We start from the raw sequence: 19,458 nt of genomic DNA, 5'->3' as shown, positions 1-19,458 counted from the left end.
AAGGAACTAGCTTCCAACTTTCAAAAAAGCCCAAGTCTAGTTCAGAAAAGTTAAATGGACACCATGAAGTTCTATTTGTTAATTAAGTATAGTAACTATTCTTCCAAACTTTCCTTATAATATACTGAAATATGAACATTATTCATGAAACTTACTGGGTTCTGACTAACTAAACACCCATTTACAAACTGTGTCCACACTAGTGGGTACATTTCTGACACTACTGCTCATTATAAACTTTCACTTAATTTTACCAAAGACAGTCAATCCCTGAACTTCTAACAGCACAGTCTAGTTTTCTATCTTGTATATATTCTCTTCTAGTTTCTATAACTGAATCATGGATTATTATTCTTGGGGTCTGACTAGTACTAATCATTAGATATGTGTGGCTCAAGTTATTACATAAAATTGTACACTGTTATAGTGATCACATTCACTTACCTGCTCAAATGTTGATGGTCATTGAGGTGTTTTGGATTTTTATCATGAACTTGGTTGTGCCACTGTGAATATGCAAATATTACCTTTGATGGACACATGCATTTGTGTCTGTGCATAAATGTGTAAGAATAGAATGACTGGGCCCTGAGGTCAGACATTCAGTTTTAAGAATGGCTGTTCTGATTTACATTTCCATAGGTAAGCATAGTAGCTCTACATCTTTACTTATACCTCTCAGTTTTATGTCTGCTGTTGAGGAAAGATAAGAACAAAGTGACAACGGGATAAAATTTTAGAAAAATGAGCATAAATATGTTTATATTTAAATGGGTTCTGATATGTATCATTTTTCAGGAAAAATGAAGGTTTCTGCTAAATATTGATGCCAATAGTGCCATTGTCAATCATTTTTGCTTTGCTGTTTTTCCTCTATTTTGTTTTTGTTTTACTCTTTCTAGCAATACAATGGTTTTCCAATGGGGATAAAGAATACCTTAATAGTAATTAATTATTGTTCATTTTCTTATCCTACAGAGTAAGTACGACTGCTTAGCACTTCACCAACTTTTGACTAGGTATTGAATAAAAGGGTGTTGCTATTAAACAAATACTGAAATAAACATTAAAATCTGTTTTCACTACTGCTGGGAAAAAATACACAAGATTTTTAAAGTTCTGCCAAGAGTCAATTAATTAAAAATTTAAACCAAAAACCTAGAACTTCATTCTAGAACAAAGATTTAAATGACTATAAATGACCATGTCCATCTGTGGAAAAAGAAGCATAAAACAAAATTCCAAATATTCTTCAAAGTACTATAAAATGTCTTAGTATGAGTCAACTTATCATCATGGAAGTAGAAGCAACAATTAGTCAACAAGTTATTAGAGACTTCTGAAGATAGTGACCTTCCAAGGAGAAGTGGGTCGAGGAACAGGCCTGAGTCAGACATGAGGAAGGAGACAAGCAAAGGCCCGATTCTAAAAGGGGAGTGAGAAGAAGCCCCTGGGTTTAAATTCACATGAGAATGATGATTCAAGATGCTCTGTTAAAGTAACTTATGTTAGATATACTCTTGTAAACACTTGACCTTAAAGTCAAAATTGCACTGATATCTTGTTTTTTGTTAGTCATTTCACCAACAGTAGCCTTTAAGTTGACTTATTTTTATTTTTATTTTCCAGTTTGTGAACTTAAAGGTCTATACTTGCTTTAAGATTTTCTGATATAGATTTTATTTTTCGCCAGCTCTCCATCCCCATAAGACAATATAGATATAGCTTAATTTCTCTTTGCTTGTGTCTTTATTTGTTTTATTCATTGATGCAGAGTGTCGTTGTGTAGGTCAACTGGCACCTTGAAATCATGATCCCCTTGACTTAGCCTTTGGAGGGCTGAGTTTAAAGACAAGAGCTAACATGACCAACTAGAATTAACATCCTGACATTTTAAAATATATTTAAGAAAATTTTTATATATCCCTTAAACCAGAAGCAGTATAGGCTGAATGATACTATAATTAATTGACTATGAACCTATGGAGCAGGCTTATGTGCTCTAACACTGTAACTGAATGTTGAGTAATGAAGAGATATTATGGGCAATGCATTTGGAAATTCTTTAAATCTTCAGATCCTACCCAAGATTTTTATAAATCTCTAGCGTAATGATGTTTACACTCAAGTATGAGAATATTCTGAGTATATAATGCAAACACAAATGAAATGGAATTAATTTTAAAATTATATCCTAGAATCTTTAAGTCAAAAAATAAGGTGAAATGGAGGAGTAAATATGTAAGGCTGTTATGAAAGAAGAAAAAAAATCTGTTGAATGTATAGTTACACAATTTTAGCTATTGTGGATAACTGTAACCTAAAGTCACACTAATCTAAAAAGATGAGTTATATGATTAAAAACTCATCAATTATTAGTATTCAATAGTATTAAAAGAATTAATGAGAATGAGTATAGGCTTCACTAAGGGAAATTCCCCAGAGCATATGTGTTTAGTGTGGAAAACTGAAACTTTTTTAGAGGAAGGGATTCCCATAGTTGGATCAACTTCAGAGAAAGAGACTTAGAATGATAGTTTGTTTGGTGTTTTATGTATTATTTTTGGATTTTGTGAAGGTGTTCTAACATCAGAGATCCAAGCACGTATAATAATTTAAGAAATGATTAAGGTTTTCCAAAGGGATAGCTTCTCTTTAAGAGGAACTGGTCATAAAAGACACCCCACTATGTTTCTAGACACCATTAGGAAGATATCAATGTAGCGTGAGAAAGAAGGCTGTCCTCTTCTCCCAACTTAAAGTTTTTCACGTCACTTTGTCTTGTCATTGGAACAGTGCTTCAAGTAAACTTCACTAGCTCTTAAAAAAAAGGCAGCTAAACCTGCATCCCTGCCATGTAAATACTGATTTAATTAACACATACAACCTGTGATGATGTGAAACCTTAAGTGTTAATTAAACCTCTGTTTACATAGCAAGCAGTGGGTAGCCCTCCATTGTCTTGTATAATACCAGGGAGCTTATTTTAAACTCCATTAATCCACTGCATAGTGAAATAATAGGATGAATTCCTTAATTTCCAACAGAAAGTTCTGTATCTGAGAATACAACACAAACCAGTTTTATAATGTTAAGAAATTCATTGCTTCTGCTGCTTCCTGTATTCTCATTTTAACAGTTTTTCTTAGTAGCATTTAAGTCACTACAAGAAACCTAAGTAGAAAAGCCAGTATATAATAATGGTGTAGAATTTTATTAAAAGCAAATTTATTTTATAAAAACATAAATTTACATTTATGAGAACAATCATTTACTTAAAAAAATCTTGACAGCATTTTCTCATTGCTAATTTTTACTTTTATTAGTTCTTTTAATAACAATAATAAAATATATAATAACAATGGGTCCACAGTTGTAAATGAAAAATTACTCCACAGAATTTAAAGACCAGTCTATGCTTCCAGGTAAATAACATTGGCTCATTATTACTGTAATATTATGGGATGATAACCTTTTCAGCATGGCTACTTGGATGAATTATCTTGCTAATTTTCTAATTTTATTCCAACTGCATCAATTAACCACTGCAGTCCTGCATCACCTTTCACTTGTATGCTTATTTTTAAAATTAGCATTTCCTATGCACACAAAACAAATTTAAAGTTTGTCTTAACGATGTGAGACATACCTGATGATCCATTCTTGATATTTCATGCAGCAGATTTTTATGGAATGATTATAAACATATATGGAGATATCACTATAATAATACTTTATAAACAGTATATGTAAATATGGATTAAGCTCTATGCGATGCTGATGTCTTTTGGGTTTTTTTGATGGAAAAGTCCAAGTACTATTAATTTTCTATACCATAAGAAAAGTCAGGTAACATTAGCAAAACTTTGATTTTAAAAATGAGCATGGTGTAATATTCTAGAAAAGCTTATATAAGACTATGTTGCATTTTTTCATATTGAATTTTTCATACTTATCTAGTTTTGGTCATAAAAATGGCTAAAAAATATAGACCCAATGAAAACTCAAATGTTAATCCAATATTCTTTAATTAAACAACTTACCTTTTCCATGGGTTACATCAACCGTCCATGTACAATTCAGAGAGTTTGGATAAAATTCTGGGTAACCAGGTGATAAGATTGTCCCACTAGGTCCTCTCACATCTCCTCCACATAATGCTGAAAATACAAAGAGAACATTCCAATCAATCACCATTGGAGAGGCAGAGGCTGAGCAAATCCCTTATCTCCTCTCTTGAAACAGGATGAGTCCCATTATGTTTGTCTAATCAACTTCCTCGTTATGAGGAGTGTGGAAAGACAGCAAAATCCTCTCATCCGTTGCAGCACCAGGGAAGAAATATGTATTAAAAGTCTCTGAGAATTATGACTGGCCCCAAGAGAATGTAGCCCAGGATTGCACATTTGAATTTGAAGTATATCCTTACAGTCTTCTAATTATAAGCAGCATTTGCATAAATTGATGGTCAATTAAACAAGAGTAATTAATTGTTTAGCAGTTTCCCTTATTAAACACTAAGAAATGAGTTAATTGTGTAAAATTGTTTTCTGTAGATTCCTGAAGGGATATGTGTCACACATCATGGAATTTCTTTGAAAGCAGTGAAGTTAGTTGAGAAGGCTTTGAAATCATCTTTGCATCTATATTTCACTGAGAAATGAAGATCATAAACAAACAGGGGTTCTTGCAGGGACACAGAAGTCACAGCTATCTTGGTGATAAAGTTTGTAAGCAATATCTCAGAAAAATCAAGCAAATAAATGTTTATGGTCTGCCATTGATCAAATTAATTAAATTAATATTCATATAATTTGGGGAAAATGCTTTTATCTTCTACCATATAAAATGAATGCCTAGAGTATACAGAATCAACAATTAGGTAATTTTATCAATGTTAAAAATTAAAAGAAAACAATAATAGATATAGGTCAGGATTTACATTCTAATTTACTTGTGAAGGACAGCTCCCTTGGATATAAACAACCATAAACACAGCATGCTCCATCTCTGCTTTGTTTCTAGGCCATTTTTTCCAAGACAGCAGAAAATTCAGTGAGCTTTGTCCCTCTATACTTCCATGATTATTGTTTTATTTCCAAGTGTCAGTGATGATACTGGGAAGGTGCAAGGCAGGCTGGCGGCTCCCCAACTTCACCTAACTGGAAATGCTGAGCCAGCAATCCCTAGGAGTGTTTAAACATCAAGGTTTGTACTTATATGGTTATTGAATTTTTAAATACATCTATATTTTTTCTTTCGTGTGTGTGTGTGTGTGTGTGTGTGTGTGTGTGTGTGATGACATGGATATTTACAGAGTCATCTTAACAAGTGATCTTCTGGAAACAACGTACATACTTGCAAACATTTTTTTTAATCAGGTCATTATAAAATCATGCATGAACTGGGAGGTCAAAATCACGCTTAGGGTATGTTCAGTCTTAACTTGCTAATCATTATTACTGAATTTCTCACTTTCCTCTTGATGTTTTAGAAATCTAAACTGTGGTCCTGTTGGTCACTCTACTATGTACACCATACCAACTCTGTCTTTTTGATAATGCCATTACTAAGGTGTGCTGTGGGATGGTCTGTATGTCAAATGTGTTGCTGATTGGTCAATAAATAAATCACTGATTGGCCAGTGGCCAGGCAGGAAGTATACGTGGGACTAACAGAGAGGAGAATTGAGAGAACAGGAAGCTGGGTGAGGGAGACACTGCCAGCCGCCATCATGACAAGCCGCATATGAAGATGCCAGTAAGCCACGAGCCATGTGGCAAGGTATAGATTAATAGAAATGGATTAATTTAAGCTGTAAGAACAGTTAGCAAGAAGCCTGCCACGGCCATACAGTTTGTAACCAATATAAGTCTCTGTGTTTACTTGGTTGGGTCTAAGTGGCTGTGGGACTGGCGGGTGAGAGAGATTTGCCCTGACCATGTGCCAGGCAGGACTCTAGCTACAAAGGTGAACTATGTTTATTTTCTTTCTTTATCTTTCTTACTGTCTTTCTTTTCTTTGTGTGTGTGTATGTGTGTGTGTGTGTGTGTGTGTGTGTGTGTGTGTGTGTGTGTATGCATGTGTGCATTCAGGTGAGTTTGCATGTGTGTGATGTATGTGGGGCCTAGAGTTGAACTCCTGTGTCTTTCTACACTATTTTCTGATCCTAGAGCTCTTCAGCTCCGCTACTCCAGTTAGGCAGCTTTCTTAGGGATCATCTGTGTCTGTCTCCAAGTGCCAGAATTACAGGTAGTGCTAAAATTGCCCCAGGTTTTTACCTGGTTTCTGGGAATCTGAACTCTGGAAAGCACTTTATACATCAAAACACCTCCTGAGACCCCAAAACTCTGAATTATTTTCTTAGATTATATTACATCTGTCCATGTATTCTTCCATTTAGGAAAACACAAAACATAATTAACAAAGCATTTTATGATTTTATTTAGTGAAATGTAGTGAATTAAAATAATCTGTTGGATTAAAACTTATTTCTCTTTTTGAAAGGATGTGGAATTTGAACAAAACTTTTCAGTTAACAACAACAACAAAACTCTGAAGAATGATATAAAGGTTTTAGAAATACAGAAAGTGGATCAAAATGTTGTGAATTTGTAGTACTCCTTCCCATACGATGTATTTTCAAAGGTGTCACTTGAAAAGAGACTGTGATGACACATGCCTGTAGGTCAAATACTCTATATTAAGACTTGGAGATTCCTTGGGATCTCTATTTTGAAGCTACTCTGAACTACATATCATGACTTCTAATATACAAAACAAAAGACAACATCCACAACTTTATCATTCACTTTCTTTGACAGTCACTTAATTCTATCATCTTTAAATCAATCTCTTTTTTAATATTTTAATGTGTTAGTATTGTTTTTGATGTCTTTTAATTGATCTATGTCTTTTAAATTCTCATCTTCAGATAATGTTGCCTCTTCTTTGCTCTCTTGGTGAATATTTATTTCTCTTAGCAATTATATAGCTTTATTGGGGCCAGCAAACCTTGTATTTTATACAACTATAATTTTTATCTGCCCTAAGATATAATGACCTGACAGAGACAAGTCAAATAATTAGAAGTGCTTTCTTACTAGTCTGGCTATGGACCAGTATGATAGTTTTCTCCAACTCTTCATATTGAAACACTGAAGAGCTCTTAAGCTTTTATCATTTTGAAGATGTAAGTATATATGCTGTCTTTCTTGGCATGTCCTCTGTGCTAACAGCTCTCCCCTTGGAAAAAGCCTCTTTCAATAGATTACTCAAATACACAAAGAAAACTCTCAGTGACAGATAAAACTTGATTTCTTGCTTATTATCAGCTATGACAAGCATTCCACCATGCCTTTTTAGACGTGATGAGCTGAGCCACAATTTCTGTTTTTTATTTTTAACATCTGATGATTTTTGTCACTCTGACTAATATAAATGGTATCCTACCAAGTGCAGGGAAGATGTGCTGATGATTCTTTTGAACCTTCTTATAAAGACAAATTGGCATAAGGCAGTTCCTAAAATATGATATCACTGGAAGGACTTAAATATTTAATCATGAAATGACAAATGCAATCTTCCTCCATGAAAAGGACTAAGTAGAAGTGATTGGAAGTCATGTTGTAAATAGGAGGTACAGCCTAAACTGAATAATACATAGATGAACAGGCTATGCCTTGTGACAGAACACATGTGACTTTACTTCTGAATCTTAGGGGAAGTATGTTTTTCACACTGCACTTTTGTATGTTTGTAACTGAATCCCTTATGACTTTATCGGAAAAAAAATAAGGAAGCAACAATGGTTACTGTCATGCAATTTGCTGTAACAAGGAACTTTCCATTACAGAGCAGTCTGTATACATTTGCATGAAACTATATACCTCATTATAATTCATTTTTAAGATAATGGACATCCATGGACAAGAAGCCAGCGTGTACCCTCAGTGCTTTCACATGATTGGCATTTTCAACGGAATTCTGTTCCAGCTCACAATAAATTTAAAATGGGAATAAGTGTGGAGGTTCCTCAAAAAAGCTAGAAAGAGATGTACCACATAATCCAGCTATAGCATTATTAGGAATATACCCATGAGTTTCTACATCCTACTACAGAGGTACTTGCTCATCCATGTTCACTGCTGCTCTATTCACAACAGCCAGGAAATGGAAAGAGCCTAGGAATCCCCCAATAGATGAACAGACAATTAAAATGTTGTACATTGTGTAATGTAGTATTTATTACTCAGCTGGTGAGAAAATGGAATTCTAAAATTTTCAAGTAAATAGACAACTGGAAATCATCATTGTGAGTGAGGTAACCCAGATACAAAAATATTAAATTCATATATTTTTTTCTCACATGTGGATATCAGCTTTTGGGTTTTGGATGTGTATATTTCATTTAGAATAACCACAGGGAGAGGCTTTGAAGGGAGGTAAGGTAGTACACACTTGTATGGGGTAAATGGGAATAACGAAACAGGAAGAGTTTAAATGAGATGGAGGATGTGAGGACAGGAGAGGAGAAGAAATATAGGAAGGTGATTAGCATTGAAGTTCATAAAGACCTCCTTGAAAAGCCCAGTGCAAAACAACTGCTAAAAAAGGCTCCTAATATAAACGTATACATATGTAAAAGAGCTTAAATATTGTTACTATATAATGAAGCAACAATGCCTTCAGTAGACAACACTGTCTAATAAAATATAAATGTTAGAAATGGGTTAGCAAGCAAAATCGAAGAGACCCCATATATTATAGGCTATCACCATTGCTCTTAGTTACCTTCTATAATTTGATAGAAAAATACTTTTGCTAAAAATATTGGGGAACATGGAGAAATCAAGCTGTTATTTACCTGGAAGTCTCATCCCTACTTGGTTAGCTTTCATATCACCAGAAGGTGTTATGTACACTACCAGAGGTGGGAAAAGTAATCATCCATCTTATCCAGACAATTCTGAAAGCTATGGTAAAGTTCTAACCTGACGAGGTATGCTCACTAGTGCTATAGTGGCATGATTGTCTAGGGAATAAACAACGACTTTCTGACTGGAGGTAAGGACAATTCTATAAGTTGGATGACTTCTTAGGGCCAAGGAGCTGTTTATAGACAAGTCATAGTCCTTAAAGAAGGTTTTACTACTGTTACTCTGCTAAAGTGATGTGTTATTTAACTAAATCTTAATGAACACTCTATAGACTCATGGAATAGCATAGCCCTCAAGTATCATTGGTGGAATCTTTTTGTTCCAGTTTTTATTTACTTAATTATTTTTCTCATATATTACATCTGACCATAATTTCCCCTCTTTCGTTTTCTTCAAGTCCCCTCCCTTCCCCTTTCTCCCCTACATTCACTTTTCCTCCACAAAAGAGTAGGCCTCCTAGGGCTATCAACCAAACACAGCATAACAAGTTATTATTAAGACTATTATACATATAGTACAACACCTCATACTAGTACTGGAGGAAACAATCTAGTAGTAGAAAAAGGGTCCCAAAATTAGGCAAAAGAGTCAGAGATAGCCACCGCTCCCACTGCTAGGAGTCACACAAGAACTCCAAGCTACACAGCCATGACACATATGCAGAGGACCTATGACAGACCCATACAGGCTCCCCGACTGTCAGTTCAGTCTCTGTGAATCTCTAGGATCCCTGGTTAACTGATTCTATGGGCCATGTTCTGAAGGTGTTCTTGACCCCTTTGGTTCCTACAATCATTCTTCCCACTCTTCTGTGGGGTTCCCTGAGCTCTGCCTAATGTTTGACTGCATCTGCTCCTATCATTTGCTAGATGAAGACTGTCTGATGATGATTATGCTAGGCTCCAGTCTGTGAGCAGACTATAGCAGAATACCATTAGGAATTATTTTGCAGTAGTTAGTAGTTGTCACTTGACCCCAACTGGTCAATGTGCAGAGAATAAGTGATTATGGATTTCTCAGTTATAAGTGGGGCATTTATATAACATCCTCCTTCTAAGGTGTAGGGATAATTGTAGAAGAAGCATTGGGAAATTATTAAGATCCCAGATTTGTAGATGAGAAAACTGTATTTTCTAGAAACAATATGACAGTAACATGAACTCACAGCAACTGTGTATCATACATAAGAAATATATAAGCTCAAGCTAAACCAAAATCCAAGCATGTGGGGAGAAGATAGTCATGAAGTTTAACCCCTAGATTAGAGCTATTTTTAGTTACTAGATACCAAGAAAGGAAGAGTCTGTTTTCTTTAAGGGTATGATCCCTGGTAGGACTAACATCCTCCAGTGGACAGACAGCCATATAGCTTAGTGAGTGCAAAGGAGACTTGATGGATTTATTAAAAATTGAGGTTATAAATTCGGGTCAGTTTTGAATGGGAGGGTGGATCTGGAACAAGATATGGATTGGGGCTGAATCTGATCAAAATACAACATATGAGATTCTCAAAGAATTAACAAATATATTTTAAAAACCAAACCTTTAGACATGGGGTAAGTATTACTTACTACCAATGTTCTTTCTGATCTGTTAAGTAGATTTGATAAAAGTTGCCAAAATTCAAGATATTTTAGCTCCGTGTTTACAAAGACCGTATCAGTTTCTTTTGGTTTATGAGCAGGTGTATTTTGTAAAACGAATGAACTCTTACCATCACAGGTTGGGAGTGGATGACTCCACCAGTGGTTTTTCTCACAAAGAAGGGGCTCTTCGTGGCTCAGTCGGTATCCTGGATCACAACTAAATGAAACAGTTGACCCAATGGAAAAATCATGGCCATATCGACGGCCATGGACAGGGATGCCAGGGTCCAGGCAAGAATATGTGTTCACTGTAACACCTGAGAAACAACGGCAGGAAAACAATTAGACTGATTGAATTCAGATTTGCTAAAGTAATTCCTATTTCATCAAACAACTGTAGTAGATGAATTTTATAAATAAATGAATGTTCTTGTACAATTTAGCAATTGTGTTTACTATGTTTTACCTGTAAGGATAAAATTTATGTCGTTTAATTTGGAAGAATGTGACAGGAATGTGTAATTGTCTATTAAAATATATATTATGCTACATTTTTTATATATTATAAACACAATAGTTACAATATTAATGTTTCCTGAAGGTATTATATCACACCTAAAGTTCTAAAAATAAAATGAAATTTTTGTTTACCATTTAAAAAATAGAGAAGCAGTGGAATTCTGCAATATATGACAGTTATAGACATCATTGTTTAAAACAAAATAATTCAACTGCCAGATGTTTCCTTGCAGGTATTTTTCATAGTCTGTCATCTTTTATAGTGCATTCTTTGAAGGGACTCTTCCTAACGATTCACAAACTCTGAATGAGATATTTGTTTCACAAAATATGTCTGTATTCTCATTGGGGAAAAAAAACCTCATGGTTCTTTGAAAATTTCCCATATGCTACCTAAGAACTTCATTTATTCACGTCAATCTTCCAACAACAGCTGACCTTTGTGTTCGATAGTTTTATGTCAACTTGGCACAACCTTAAGTCATTTGAGAGGAGGGAACTTTAATGACAAAATTCCTTCATTAGATCAGGCTGTAAGCACGCCTGTAGGGCATTTTCTTAACTAGTGATTGATGGGGAAAGACCAGCCCATTGTGAGCAGTACCATCATTGAGGAAGGTCGTCCTATGGTCTATAAGAAAGCAGGCTGAGCAAGCCATGAGGAGAAAGGCAGTAAGCAGCACCCCTCCATGGCTTCTTCTTCAGCTCTTTCCTCCAGGTTCCTGCTCTGTTTTGAGTTCCTGTCATTATTTTCTTTGATGATGAACAGTGATATGGAATTGTAAGCTAAATAAACACTTTCCTCCCCAACTTGCTTTTTGGTCATAGTGTTTCTTCTCAGCAATAAACCCTAAATAAGACCTCTTTTTCCTGTGTCTATTCTGCATGCAATTTTGGTTGTATGTGTTCTTAGAACATATCATTTTATTACAGTCATGCTCCACTGGGAATAGGACCAAATTCAAGATTAGTCTGCTAGAATTTAAGGTCAACAAATGAGATTCAACTATCTTACTATCATAAAACTTCACTATCTTTCAATGGTGAAACTTCACTCCGACTGGTCAATCTCCTCACTAGTTCTATGCCGTCACTCCCAGGAAAACCTCTATTTGTTACTTTCATTAACACCATCTTCTTAGGTTTTAGCCAAGTAGCTTAGATCCTCTAAGTTTTAACCCTTCTGTTGAATGCCAGATCATAATTAATTTCCCTTTCCCTAAACTCTAAAATAGCATAAAATACTAAAATCTTAAAAATATTGTGGATATTGGGGCTCCAGATGTGATATACAACATGAATTATGGTAAAATTAAACTAACCAAGTGATTGTTTTTGTTTCATATTGAACTTTCTATCATTTGTCCATTTATACAATCCAACTGGTGATATAAATGGATGCCTTTTCTTTTCTGCCTCCCCTGTGCTCTATGGACGCCTTACACATTGAAAAGGGTAAATAAATAATTCATAATCAATTGTTGAACATTTTATTTGAGGTTTGTTTCAAAGCAATAGAAATGCTACATAAACGAGATAATGGCTAGCCAGTAGGAAGAGCTAATAGAATTATTTGTTAATATTACAAAGTATTTGCTAAATAATTTTTAAAAAGATTTCTAAATATTACCCCATAATTCTGGCAGAATATTTCTGCTCTACTGGAGAACACACTATACTAGGGACCCCAGGTAAGACATTTCCCACTGCCCACTAGCATTGCATAAAGCCTGCCCAGTAGTATCCAACAGAAGGTACTGGAAGGAAAACTTCAAACCAAAGAGGTTAAATATACCCACAAAAACATAGGCAATAAATAATCTTACACCAACAAAACCCAAAGGAGGGAAACACACACATACACACACACACACACACACACACACACACACACACACACACAAAACCACCACCACTAACAAAATAACAAGAACTAATAATCATCGGTCATTAACATCTTTCAATATCAATGGACTTAATTCCCCATTAAAAAGACACAGGCTAATGGACATGAAAACAAGATCCTTCCTTCTGCTGCATACAAGATACACATCTCAACATCAAAGATAAAGTTACCTCAGAGTAAAGGGTTAGGAAAGAGATTTTCCAAGTAAATAGACATAAGAAGCAAGCTGGTATAGCCTTTCTAATATCTTTCAAAATAGACTTCTGACCAAAATTAATCAAAGGAATTTGGGACGGACACTTTATACTCATCAAATGAAAAACCACTGAGATGATGTCTCAATTATTAACATCTGTGCTCTAAACCCTAGAGCATCAAAATTTGTAAAAGAAACATTACTAAAGTTTAAATCATACATTGAACTCTACTTATTGATAATGGGAGACTTCAACACCCCAGTCTGACCAATGGACATTTTGTCCAGACAGAAACTAAACAGAGAAATAATGGAACTAACAGATGTTATGACTCAAAGGGATATAACAGATATCTACAAAACTTTTTACTCAAACACAAAAGCATATATTTTCTTCTCAGCACCTTACAAAATGGTTTCTAAAAGTTAACTACACACTTGGTTACAAAGTAAGGGTAAAGAGATACAAAGAAGAAAACTGAAATAATCCTCTGTAATTTATCAGATTACCATGGATTGAAGCTGCATTTAAACAACAGAAAACATACAAACTCATGGAAACTAAACAGCTCCATACAGAATGACCACTGGGTCAAGGAAGAAATAAAGAAAATTTAAAGACATCCTAGAATTCAATGAAAATAAATGCACAACACACCCAAACTTAAAGGGACACAATGAATACAGTTCTAAGAGGAAAGTGCATAGCACTAAATACTTTCATAAAGAAACTAGAGAGATCTCATACCAGCAACTTAATAGCACACCTGAAATCTCTAGAACAAAAAGAAGCAGACACACCTAGAAGGAGTAGATGACAGGAAATAGTTAAACAGAGGGCTGAAATCAATAAAATAGAAACAAAGAGAACAATACCAAGATTCAATGAAACAAAGATTGGTTCATTGAGAAAAATTAACAAGATAGACAAACCCTTATCCAAATTAATGAAAAGGCAGAGAGATAATATCCAAATAAGTGAAATCAGAAACAAAAGAGGGGTATACTATGGAATAATCCTTCTGTACATTGTGACTATGTATTACTCTCATTGGTAATACTGACAGGCCATTAGGGAGGCAGGAAGTATAGGTGGAATACCCAGAAAGAATACTCTGGGAAGAAGAAGGCAAGGTCAGAGAAATCACCAGCCAGATGCAGAGGGAGCAGGAGATGAAGATGCCATGCTACTAAAGGTACCACCTGACAAAGCATAAATAAGGAATATGTGTTAACTTAAAATGTAAGAGCTAGTTAGTAATAAGCCTGAGGTATTGGCTGAGCATTTATAATTAATATAATTAATATAAACCTCAGTGTGTTTATGGGGAGTGACTGTGAGACTGGAAAACTCTGCCTACAGGGACATAACAACAGACACCAAGGAAATCCAAAGAATCTTTAGGTCCTATTTAAAAAATCTGTATTCCACAAAATTTGAAAATCTAAAAGAAATGAACATATTTCTTGATAAATTCCACTTAGCAAATATAAATCAAAATAATATAAATAATTTAAATATATCTATCACTCCTAAGGTAATAGAAGCAGTCATTAAAAATATGCCCACCCCTTAAAAAAAAAGAACTCAATAACTAAGGCCAGATACTTTTAGCAGATTTCTACCAGACTTCAAGGAAGAGTTATTATCAATAACTCTTCCACAAAATAGACACAGTAGGAACATTGCCAAATTCATTCTATGAGGCCACAGTCACTGTGATACCCAAACCACACAAAGACTCATTCAACAAAGAAAGAGAATCAGAGACCAATTTCCCTCATGAACATCAATGCAAAAAGTACTCAATAAAATACAAACTGAATCAAAAAGCACATAAAAAAGATGATCCATCATGATCAAGTAGTCTGTCAGTTTAATCCACCATATAAACAAAGAAAACAACAACAACAAAAACACCTAATCTTCTCATTAGATGATGAAAAGACTTTTGACAAATCCAAAACTCTTTCATGATAAAAAGTCCTGAAGAGATTAGGGATAAAAGGGACAAACCTCAATATCATAAAGGCAGTTTACAGCAAGCCTATAGTCAACATCTAATTAAATGGAGGGAAACTCAAAACAATTCCACTAACATCAGGAACAAGACAAGGCTGTCCATTTTTTCAATATCTATTCAATATAGTACTTGGTGTAACTCTAGCCAAGCTAGTAAAAGACCTGTATAACAAGATCTTCAAGTTTTTGAGGCAAGAAATTGGAGACAATATCAGAAAATAGATCTCCCATGCTCATGGATCAGTACTACCAATATAGAAAAAAATGGCCATCTTACCAAAAGGAATCTCCAGATTCAATGCAATCCACATCAAAATTCCAAAACAATTCTTTACAGAACTTGGAAGAACAATACTCAACTTCATACAGAAAAATTAAAAAAAAAAAAACCTGGATAGCTATAATAAAAGAACTTCTAGAGGTATCACCATCCCCGATTTCAAGCTCTACTACAGAGCTATAGTAATAAAAACAACATGATATTGATATAAAAACAGACATGTTTAGCAATGGAATCAAATTGAAGACCTAGTTGTAGATCCACACCTGATTTTTAACAAAGAAGTCAAAATTATACAATGGAAAAATAAAAGCACCATTAAAAAAAGGTGCAGGTCTAACTGTAATTCAGCAGGTGGAAGAATTTAAATAGATTCATATCTATTACCCTGCATAAATCTCAAGTCCAAGTGGATCAAAGACCTCAAAATAAACCAAATACACTGAATCTGATAGAAGCGAAAATGATAACTAGCCTTGAACACATTGGCACAGAGGACAACTTCCTGAACAGAACACCAATAGCATAGGCACTAAGACTAACAATTAATAAATGCGACCTCATGAAATGAAAAGCTTCTGTAAGGCAAAGGACATTGTCAACAGGACAAAATGCCAGCCTATAGAATGGGAAAATTGCTGTGGGATGGTCTGTATGTCAAGTGTGTTGCTGATTGGTCAATAAATAAATCACTGATTGGCCAGTGGCCAGGCAGGAAGTATAGGTGGGACAAGGAGGAGAATAAAGCTGGGAAGTGGAAGGCTGAGTCAGAGAGACACTGCCAGCCGCCGTGATGACAAACAGTATGTAAAGATGCCAGTAAGCCACGAGCCATGTGGCAAGGTATAGATTAATGGAAATGGATTAATTTAAGCTGTAAGAACAGTTAGCAAGAAGCCTGCCACGGCCATACAGTTTATAACCAATATAAGTCTCTGTGTTTACTTGGTCGGGTCTGAATGGCTGTGGGACTGGCAGGTGATAGAGATTTGTCCTGACTGTGGGCCAGGCAGGAAAACTCTAGCTACAGAAAATATCTTCACCAACCTGAGATCTGACAGAGGGCTGATTTCCAAAATATATAAATAACTCAAGAAACTAGACATCAATAAACCAAAAAATCCAGTTAAATAATGGGAGAAATAGAGAAATTTCAGTAAATTTCAACAAAATAAACAGAAATTTCAACAGAGTAATATCAAATGGCTGAGAAACACTTAAAGAAATATTCCAAATACTTAGCCACCTGGGAAATGCAAATCAAAACAACTCTGAGATTTCATCTTACACATGTCAGGATGGTTAAAATTGAAAACACAAGTGACAGCTCATATTGGAGAGGATGTGGAGCAAGAGGAACACTCCTCCACTGCTGGTGGGAGTGCAAACTTGTACAGCCACTTTGGAAATGAATATAGTTGTCTCCCAGAAAATTGGGAATCGATCTACCTCAAGATCCAGCGATAGCACTCCTGGGCATGTTCCATTCTACCACAAGAACAGTTACTCAAGTGTTTTCATAACAGCCTTAAAGTAATAGACAGAAACTGGAAACAACCTAGATGCTCCTAAACCGAAGAACAGATAAAGCAAATGTGGTACATTTACACAATGGAGTATTAGTCAGTTGGTTAAAAAAAAATAATAATGACATGAAATTTGCAGGCAAATGGAAGGAACTAGAAAAAAATAGTCCTGAGTGAGGTAGCCCAGAAAGAAAAACATGGTATGTACTCACTTAAAATTGAGTGGATATTAGATGTAAGGCAAAGGATACACATGCTACAATTCACAGACCTAGAGAAGCTAGGTAACAAGGAGGGCTCAAAGGGGTATGTATGAATTACCCAAGGACGGGGAAACAGAATATAGAGGGTGTACATTGGGATTGGGGGAATGGGAAGAGGAGTGACCAACCAATGACTGCTCCAGCTTGAGACCCATGCTACAAGAAGGAACCTATCCCTGACACTGCCTGGAGAGCCAAGACCTAAAGGCTGGATAGCCCAGAGATCTAGAATAGTATCAAACATGACTTCACTCCCCTACCAAAATAAAAAGCCAATTAAATGATTCCCAATGATATTCTGTTATATTCGTAGATTGGTGTCTAGCTTAATTGTCATCAGAGAAGCTTCATGCTACAACTGAAGAAAACAGATGCAGAGACCCACAGCTAAACATTAGGTGTAGCAGAGCTTGAGAATCGTGTGGAAGAGGGGGAAGAAGAATTTGTAGGAGCCAGGGGAATCAAGGACACCACAAGAAATCCCACAGAATGAAGTAACCTGGGATCATAGTGACCCACAGAGACTGAACCGGCAACCATGGATCATGCATGGAAATGACCTAGGCCCTATGCATATAAGTTACATTTGTGTAGCTTGATCTTCTTGTGGGATTCCTAACAGTGGGAATGTCTCTTTGAAGACCTTTTACTTCATACTGGGTTGCCTTGCCCAGCCTAAATACGAGGGCAGGTGCCTAATCTTAATGGCACTTTGATATGCCATGTTTGGTTGATACCCATAAAAGTCCTGCCATTTCTGGAGAAAAATGGAGGAAGAATGTGTGGGGGACAGGGCAGAAGGGAGGTTGTGGGAGGGACTTGAAGAAGAGGAGGGAGGGGAAACTGCTGTGGAGATGTAAAACAAACAAAGACAAATAAATACTTCTAAATATTGACAGACAGGGAATTTTCAGAGGTTTATATTAGTGTTATATGCAACGACACCAAGTTGTTCTGACTTTTTTCTTACTATTTTAGAATTTTTAAAATGGAATTTCAAAATGAGGTTGATGATTATTATTACAGGGAATAAAATTATTTGAACATTTTCACTTCTGGTTTCCATCAGCCCTTTCTTGAGTCATAATGTAACTTCTTGTCAGTTGCCATAGATCTGTTGAAAATTGATTTATAATTTCAAAGTGTTCCATATTCAGGTAGTCAAGAAGGCTTCATACTTGATTATTTTTCTGAAGTTTATAGGAGAAAATTTCCAGAACCCTTCCTTCGATACAGCTGAATTTGCATTTTAGGCAAGAAGTGTTCCCCTCCCCCTTGGGGAATAACTACACTGATACAACAAATGAATAATATTCTGAAACATTATGATATTTTTTTAGTTTTCATATGTTGAAAACTAAAAGTGATGCTATCTTATTAGCAGTGTTTTCAAGTTTCACAAGTTTGTTTTTGAACTTAACATGAACTGATTTTCCTGTTTATTTTATTTTTTTAATTAAAATATACCTACATCATTTTCTCCTTTCCCCTTTCTCTGTCAAATCCCTCCCCCTACTCCATCTCCAAAGCATGACATCCTTTTCTTTAGTTATATTCACACACACACACACACACACACACACACACACACACACTTGGTATTTGATCACCAATTAGGGGACTCATCTCTGGGAAGGACTATTTCTGGCACTCTTTTTATTTCTGGGTGAGGAAGAGAGACATTGTGAGACAGAAAGCTGTTGAGACTGTATCTGCTAGAAATGATGGGGAAGAATCACCTATGATACCTCAAAAATATGGCTGCCTAAATAAGACTCAAAGAAGTACAGCAGAAATGGACATAGAACATGAAGGGCAATAAAACAGAGTTTTTTTGTTAACTTTCTTCTTAGAGGAAATATTGTGTGGCAAAAAAATGAAAGATCCTGGAAACTTGCAGTATGAGCAGTGGTGTGTCTGCCATAAATCCTTCCATAGGTTTGAATCCTCTGGAGAAATAACTTGATTTTAAAAGTAGAAATTCATTAGAAGTTCTGATGAACAATCTATTTATGTTGAACTTAGGGAGTGGTTCATTTAGAATGGGGATTTAGTTCATATAGTAAACTTTATTAATGAATTGTCAACTGAGAACAATTTTCTGTTTCTTTGTAACAAAGAAACTATGACAGTAGAAATTATTTCGCAGTCATAAATGGATGACAAGACTAATAAAATAAACCTTGGAAGAGGAGATATCTTATAAATTTTTAAGTTACT

At 35.3% G+C, this 19,458-nt stretch overlaps 1 protein-coding gene across 3 annotated transcripts in view; it reads right to left on the bottom strand.

Annotated features, from left to right (window-relative positions):
• Csmd3 (CUB and Sushi multiple domains 3) overlaps nucleotides 1-19,458 on the bottom strand; it is a 1,140,535-nt gene that overhangs the window by 372,229 nt on the left and 748,848 nt on the right. For all 3 annotated transcript variants that reach the window (XM_059246844.1, XM_059246845.1, XM_059246847.1), the window contains 2 exons: nucleotides 10,654-10,842; nucleotides 4,044-4,160 (listed from right to left, as the gene is read on the bottom strand). In XM_059246844.1, the coding sequence (XP_059102827.1) occupies nucleotides 4,044-4,160; nucleotides 10,654-10,842 (306 nt within the window). The remainder of the gene's footprint in view (nucleotides 1-4,043; nucleotides 4,161-10,653; nucleotides 10,843-19,458) is intronic.

This window comes from Peromyscus eremicus, chromosome 20 (genome assembly GCF_949786415.1).
Source record: "Peromyscus eremicus chromosome 20, PerEre_H2_v1, whole genome shotgun sequence".
Classification (NCBI taxonomy): Eukaryota; Metazoa; Chordata; class Mammalia; order Rodentia; family Cricetidae; genus Peromyscus; species Peromyscus eremicus.
Note: the sequence above shows the minus strand (reverse complement) of the source record. Positions and strands in the feature narration are given on the sequence as shown.